Source organism: Limulus polyphemus, unplaced genomic scaffold (genome assembly GCF_000517525.1).
Source record: "Limulus polyphemus unplaced genomic scaffold, Limulus_polyphemus-2.1.2 Scaffold3986, whole genome shotgun sequence".
NCBI lineage: Eukaryota > Metazoa > Arthropoda > Merostomata > Xiphosura > Limulidae > Limulus > Limulus polyphemus.
Window position 1 is genome coordinate 25,328 of NW_013669596.1, and position 8,124 is coordinate 33,451.

At 32.6% G+C, this 8,124-nt stretch overlaps 1 protein-coding gene across 3 annotated transcripts in view; it reads right to left on the reverse strand.

Annotated features, from left to right (window-relative positions):
• Positions 1–701: 701 nt before the first annotated feature.
• LOC106470411 (CD109 antigen-like) overlaps positions 702–8,124 on the reverse strand; it is a 77,369-nt gene continuing 69,946 nt past the window's right edge. For all 3 annotated transcript variants that reach the window (XM_013930967.2, XM_022399001.1, XM_022399000.1), the window contains exons 30-35: positions 6,026–6,178; positions 5,337–5,399; positions 4,301–4,413; positions 3,614–3,776; positions 3,273–3,375; positions 702–1,867 (exon numbers count right to left, since the gene is read on the reverse strand). In XM_013930967.2, the coding sequence (XP_013786421.1) occupies positions 1,659–1,867; positions 3,273–3,375; positions 3,614–3,776; positions 4,301–4,413; positions 5,337–5,399; positions 6,026–6,178 (804 nt within the window). In that variant the 3' untranslated portion in view covers positions 702–1,658. The remainder of the gene's footprint in view (positions 1,868–3,272; positions 3,376–3,613; positions 3,777–4,300; positions 4,414–5,336; positions 5,400–6,025; positions 6,179–8,124) is intronic.

Below are 8,124 nucleotides of genomic sequence, written 5' to 3' on the forward strand. Positions count from 1 at the left end.
TTTGCAAGGTTACTGGTAACCTCTTAAAATGTAAATAAGAAATTGTTTTCCCTACTTGAGAATTTGTGGATTCCATTTTTAAAAAATTTTTCTCCCCCCCCTTTACTCAGCAAGTTTAACTTGTGATTTTTCTTCATTTAATTAAAAAAATCAAATCACATTTTAGTTACTATGATTGTTGAACATCTAACATACACCAAGTACATGCTCGTCCTGTTTATTTCATTGCCCAGTGGTTGGGGTGATTGACTTGCCATCTGCAGGTTCAAATACCATCACTGAATGTGTGCTCATCCTTTCAATCATGGGGTGTTAAAATATGACTGTCAATCCCACTATTCTATTAGTGTTGCCCCCACAGTTAGTGTGGTGTTGACTAGCTGCCCTCTATCTTGTATAGATATCCCTCGAGGAGCTTTGTGCAAAACTCAAACCATTTAAACCTACTTTGTTAAGGTAACATCAAAATAATATTTCTCAATGATAAATGTATTAAGTGTGAATACTACTGGTATTGTTACAGTTATGCAGTATTCACAGAATGATATCAAAATTATGACAAAACTCTACGTTACTTCTACTCATAGCACTTTGAGGTGGTAAAATGATTTTATAATACTGGTGGTCTGTTACAACTACATGTTCTGCCATAGTATGTCTTCCTTACATCTCTGCTTTCATGAAAGTTTTTATTCAGATACTTACAAAGTCTAACATAAATGAAAAAATAAATACAAATTAGGGAGAAGTGACAACAGTATCTAGAATAATGTTTCTTATACCACTCCACTACGAACAAATGTAAAATATTATGCAATTTATTACATCAATTCTTACATTACATGTCCTTATTTTAAGAACAAGTTGAGATTTTAGGTATATAACACAAGTACAAGTGCTTCAGAATTTATTTTAATGTGTGACTTATTTTTAAAAACTATACTCGTTAAATTTGATGTTTAGTTAGGTTCTATTGGTAATGGAAAAAAACCTGCATGACATCAGGTACAGTTTGAATAAGTTATTTAAAACAGAAACACATACACAATTAAATATTTTAATTTGAAATAGAATATTTGCTATTTTATGGTGTTTTCACAGTTTGTAATTTATGGTAAATCTTTCTTTAGCATGTTAATTTTAAATATATATTTACTTCTTAGGCAAAACAAAATAAGACTGGATACTCAATATTTGACTAAGCATTTGCATCTTCATTGGTTAATTATGTGAACATAAAAAAAAGCTTTTACAAAGTTACTTTTAAGAGTACCACAAACATACTTAACCATCGACACTTTGTGCCAGCACATCTGGGATATTTCCCCTAGTCGATAATGTGGTAAAAATCCTGAGGGTTTCTTAATATGATAAGATAATCAGAAATAATGTATTACATAAACAATCTTGAGGTAAAAAAAAAATCATAGCTTACAAGTAAAGTAGTAACTCACCTAAAGCTCAAAAAGGTGCCTGAACTTTGTAAATTAAAAACATGTTTAATACATGCTGTTGTAACTTAACCAAGTTTACTTGAATGAATGTGTAGAGATATAAAGATATACCATTTGAAATTCTGTTGTAACCATAATTTGTATAAAACCTCTTGCTACTAGGAAAAGACATCACGATGTTGACATTCGAACTAATGTTGAAGTCTAAAATACATACAGATTCTTTGACAGCACTGTTCCCACAAGGACAATGAATGCATTAGCTTGTGGAGACAAGAATCCCCCACCACTGCTAGGTCTTGTTTGACTGTCAGGCTCACTGATGTCATTACATCCATCACCACATTCATTTTCATCACAAATGTCACAAAGTGTAGCTTTATGAGAATAATAGAACATTCGGGCAGTTTTTACTGAAATAGAAATCATAAATACAGCTGTCTCAAACTGCAAGATCTCATAATATAGTTTAACTCCAGAACTAGTAATGAAACAGACATGTTTAGTATTTTTTAGTTGTACATTGGTTCTTGCAAAATCTTAATTGGTAATTTTTGGAAAACCTACTTGCCCACCAACCCCCAGGTAGAAGGTTAGTAGGAAAACAGGGTTTACCTCAGACACTACTATTACTAGACAGCTTTTTTATAGCACATGTTATTAGAATAAACATGGAAATTTCATATCAGAGGGTAATACAGCAAATTGGCTTGGGGGTTGTAGGGAGAGCTCAAAGCAAAGAAAACTAATAGATACTTTTAAATATGTTATATTTAGTTGCATTTACTCAGATGGGTTTTGGGTTAGGACATAATTAAAAAAAACTCGATATGGAGAAAAAATTAAGCAAAATTATTATTTTTTATTTCTGGCCTAACTTTTTCATGTGATTTTTCAAAGTGCTCCCAAACTTAGCCTGTATTACACTCTGCATATGATGAGGATTGGCATTTAAACTAATGGTTAGTAACAGTTTCTCTTCATTAACCATTACCAGTTGGAATCCCTATGGATTTCTTCTGTGTTTGAAATATCAATACACTTAAATGTTTGTGGGTCCATAATTTTGTTGGTTACAGAGCCCTACCAACATGAGTAACACAAAATATGAATAGTATAGCAATTAATCGCACTAACTTTTATGGTTCCTTATGTACTTTACATAGGACACTCATTTTCATCCAGTTAGTTGAGTATTGTAACACGCAAGTCACTGGTAGTGATCATTATATAAACAAATCAGTAATTTGGGAGTTACATCATCTGACTATATGGCAGGAATTGAAAGTACAAGCACAAGGATTGCTACTAACATTTAGATTAATCTATAAAGTTGAAAACATCACTCTCCGAAATAAAATTAACCAGTTTAAGTAAGTAAAGTTTGGTAACTGTTATTGAATTTCGAGCTATTGATTTAAAGGGCTGTGGGGGTAATGATATACAGTAATTCATAATTAGTGCAATATTGTTAGAGAATCACAAAAACAGAGGGTACATGGAGGATGATACACAAAGGAAAAATGTCTGGTTGTTCAGATGTTAAGAGAATGAATGCCTACCCTTTTTTCACATAAGCAGGACACACAAGAATGTTGAAGCTTAAACTTCCAGAGTGCACAGAACTAATTTTACTCTTTTTGGAAAAAATTTATCATAAGTGTTGCAACAGCTAATGCGTTTGCTAGCAAGCACTCTGATAGAGACAACTGCATTAGGAAGAACAGTCTGGATGAAACACAGAAGAGTAGGCAGATGCATATCAGCAATTACAAAATATGGAAAAATTTTAGCTGAAAGATAAAATGGTAAACTTACCTCGATTGTAATAGTCATAAACCTTAACTGGAACTGGTTTCTGGTATGCAACTTTGTGGTTTCTGTGAGCTGGAACTGTCAGGCAAATTTCTTCTTTATCAAGCTTAAAGTTAAATACACATACTTTACTATCTCTTGGTAAAGCAATGTTTTCTTATAGTGTTAAAAGAATACTTAAACATGTTAATTAGGTGCTGTTTTAAGAGATTTAAGTTTATTTGGGATTGTTTTTGCTCCTTTTATCAAAGAAGTCACACAACGTGGCTTGAAATTTCTGAACCGAGTTTAAAACACAGTAGTATAATTATTATGTAGAAAAAAGAAGAAGAGTAGGTATTTACCATATCAAAGTAGATTACAACTTTAGTCTGTCCATCAGCAGTCTCTACACGCTTTGTTTTAGGAATTTTGAGGATGCTAGGAAGAGCATCAACATCTGCTAGATAACCAGATGGCAACTGTACATCCATTACTGCCATGTTACTGGGTTCGTCTTCGTTATTCCTGTACGAGGAATGATACAATTATGTTATCTCTCTATGGAAGTTTTAGTATAAAGAAAGTTTATATTAAATATATATAAATTATCTGGATGATTGTTTTAAGTTAATGTGAAATTCCTAATAAACTGTGTGGGAATGGTTTAGCTTATAAAGGACATATTTGTCTACATGGGATAAAAAAGGATCACCTTGAATTTACCACTATTAGTAAGTGGGTTATGGGTGTCAGATTACTGGAAAAAGAAATCCTAAATAAGTCAAGTTTGTAATTATTATTAAAAACAAAAAACTTGCAAGTCCAGTTAGCTCTCCTGTATTTCATAAAGCTTAATAAAATTAAAATCTCTCAGCTCAACTTGGATAAGTAGCTTAAAAATAGGTAACTGCAGCAGTAAGGATTTTAATCATTTAAGTAGTACAAAATTTACATCTTTGTCATTTAACTATACGGTTTACTATTTTAAATGCTTACAGATTATTATCCAGTGTTTGGTATAATCAGGATATTTTTTCTCTGTAACTCACCGTGTACATACACTCAGCTGTAGGTAACTTCGAGTTGATGTCTTGTCTAAGAGAGGATTTAAGAAAAATGGAGGATATTCGGCTGATACAGCCAGATTGAAGGCCCAAGATACCTGTAAATATAATTACATGCAGTAATGTTTGTACGAGTTATAAGAACACAGTTTATATATACCATGGCTTGTACTAGCGAGTTTTAATTAAGGACAACACAAAATCTGAAGATACTTAAATAAGGCTGATAAAAATAGGTGAATAAGAAAGGAGCTCAAAGAGACAGTAGTGTGATAGTGTTTATTAACCCATTGACTACTAGTTCACCATACAGGGTACAGTACGCCTCCAGCAGTTGAATGTGAGTGTGCTGTACACAGTGTGTGCCATAGTCAAAGGGTTAAATCTTCAGTGATAATGCTAGAGCAAAATTAATTTGTGTGTGGTTATCACAATTGTAGCATTAACTGAAACTATAGTAATAAAAATGTTAAATCCTTCTTGTGCCTTTACAAGACATGTAGGGCTGATGCTTTTAAACTCTAAAATCAAGTTATATGAGCAGATGAAAATGGTTACACATTCCTCTGGACAGGATACCAGTCCATTGCAGGTTAACCCACACCTAACTGCTAGGTACCCATCGTACAGTTGAGTAGACTGGAACAAATGGGATAAAGTAATGCAGGTTAGCCACTGACTTGCAACCAGTCAACTGAGCCCAAAGCCACTGAATCATACTGCTCCAAAACTGTAATTGCAGTCAAGTCTATTTGATTTGAGTCATTGGACTAAAGGTAGAAGCATGGCAATATTTTGCTCTCAGTTAAAACCACTTCTGATGATAATCCTTCCTTCTCCAATTAAAATGCAAAATTACAAGGTTTTATACGTTGGATACCTCCACTCAGTGTGCTATGGCATATTAAAATTGAAAAAAAATGAGTAACTTTGAAAATTAATTAAAACAGGTTTATTTTATTTTTCCTTTTAAGTCAATGCTATCAGAAGAACACTTATTATTTACAATTAAAAAAATTACCTGAACAAGTGCAATACCATAACCAGAGGCTTCTAGTTCAACATAACGAGTTGTTTTAGGCAGCTGAAAAAATATAAAAATCAAAAACCACCATAAGACTTGTTATTTGTATCTTGATTATTGAAGTAATGTAGAGAAACTTTGGTTTATTGAATATCTCCAAAAATATAAACAAAAAAACACTTTTGCAATTATTAAAATAAATCAGTTCACAATAAAATCCTACATCTTTGTGTAAGATGTCAGAAAAAGTGATAAGAACAACAACAAACTCAATAACCTTGGGATACACATTAAAAATATATATGCCAGTAGACAGCTGCATCAAAGAAAGTCCTAGTTATTCTTAATGCAACATTAATTTCAAGTTACTTTAACATAAAATATTCTAAAGATTTTCACTTTCAGGCTGAAATTTTGCACATCTGTTATGCAAAAATACCAGAAGATCTTATAGTAATCAGGTAGCTTTACTTCAAAAAAAATTAAACAATTAACACTAAACATCAAAAGTATTGAAAATTTAGAACAAAAATATACTTTAAATATTAAGGCAAATGATAAAGTTTAAGAATCACTGCTCAAAATTCGAACTTCCATTTAAAGAAACAGTGCCATCATATCTTTTTTTTTCTCTCATTATACTTTTTAAAATGATCAAGTATTTTAAATCTCACAAGACACCCTACCTCAACACTCTGTAGGATAACTGCATTGTCACTAGAAATTTTCATGGTTTTTGGAACTTCATCTCCATATTTTAATGTAACATCTACAGATATAGTTGCTGTCACAATACGTGTGGCAAGTTCGCCAAGAGCTTGGATCCCAATAACTGTGTCCTGCAATGATGTTATTCAGTATAGTCACAAATCTTTAATGTTTTTTAATTGTTCAATGATAAAAACTGTAGTAGAATACAGTTTAGTTAGCCTTTTAAGACACCCAGTGGATTGGAGAGTACTAGAAAAGACAGGGAAGGTGTTGGCTGTCCAAGTATACTTTTAGGCTTCATTATTATGAAACCTTTTGTTAATTCTTTGCTAGTGTACTAACAAACTCTTAAGTATTTCGTTTATTAAAAACATCACAACTGGCAGTAAGGATTAAAGCTTTTGCAAGGAACAGGATCTACCACTGCTGGTGCTGCTCAACATGAATACCATTTATCTATGTTTGGAATATAAAATATGGAAAGAATATTTCCAAGAGATTGTCAATGGTTTGGATAAAGGTAGAGACATAGCAAGATAAGCAACATAACTGCAATGCCTGGGAACTCCTGTAAAATGTTTTTTTTTCTAACCTACAAGCAGAAAAAGATACATTCAATTAAACCAAAGATGCTTTAGATGTTTAAAGTTGCACCACATAAGAACATTGTGTTAGACACAGATTCAGGCAAATAGCACAGTTATATGAAGAATCTATTCATTCCAATATGTATGCTTTAAAAGAGCAAGCAAAATCATGTGAATTTGGGACACTTGAATCAGATTTTATAAGAGGTCAGGAAAGTGAAAAGTGGGCTTTCAAAGGACTGCCTGAGAAACTGTTGCAGCAGGAAGTCTTAACATTAGAACTCACCCTCACAATAACTTGAATAGAGCTGGGCAATTAAACTCAATTAATTCATATAGTCAATTACCTATAAGCATCAACTACACTGATTAGGGTTTTTGTAAAACTATTGATTAATTGAAGTTATGATTCACTTTACTAATATTATGACTATATCATGGAAGCTAACTGGCAACTAGAGGACACTAATTTCTACAAAACAATTCTCACAGTTTATTAAGACCATAACTAGTAAGCTTAAAGAACTCCTCCAAAATAATAAAATTAACAAAGAGACCTTTCAGTATTTGATACCCAGACAAACTTTTTCCTGGTAGATTTTATCTCTTACCCAAAATACACAAACCTAACAATCCTGGCCGACCCATAATTTCTAATATAAACATGGCTACTGAAAAGCTGTCTGCTTTTGTTGGCCAACACATAAAATGTATTCCCTGTAACCTTCGAGGCCCTCTTACATAAATGATACTACTCTCTTTCTTAACATCATAGAAGATATTAATACTGATAGGACAGTTACCACCCAACAGTCTTCTTTGCACGATGGATGTTTCTTCCCTTTACACCAATATTCCATGTGATGAAGGACTACAAACTCTAAAGTCTGCATCATCAGAATCTCAAACAGTAACAGACCTCTAGCCTGATTTTAACTCTGAACAACTTCGAATTCAATAATGAGCATTACATTCAGGTTAATGGTACTGTAATGGGTACCAAAAGGCTCACAATTATGCCAACATTTTTATGGGTCATATTTTAAAACGAGCTTTTACTAATAAGCCCTGTAAAACCTCATACATGAAACGTTACATAGATGACATATTTTTCAATTGAACAGCCAGACTTAAATCACTTAAAGAATTTATCTCACATGAAAACTCCTTTCACAAAACAATCAAGTTTACCTGTGATTACTTGCCTACCCAGATTAACTTTCTTGATGCCACCATTTTTCTAAAACACAGAATTTTAAACACTGACTTGTACAAAAAAACCTACGGACAGACCACAATACCTTCACTATAAAAGCTGTCACCCCTCTCACACTAAACGAAATATTACCTTCAGTTAAGCTCTTAGAATAAAGAAAATATGCTCAGGTGAAACAGACTACAGGAAGCACACCAAGGATATCTAAAACAAAACATGTTACAAAGAAGATATAAAGATATCAAAATAGGACAGACAAACTAGAAAAGGA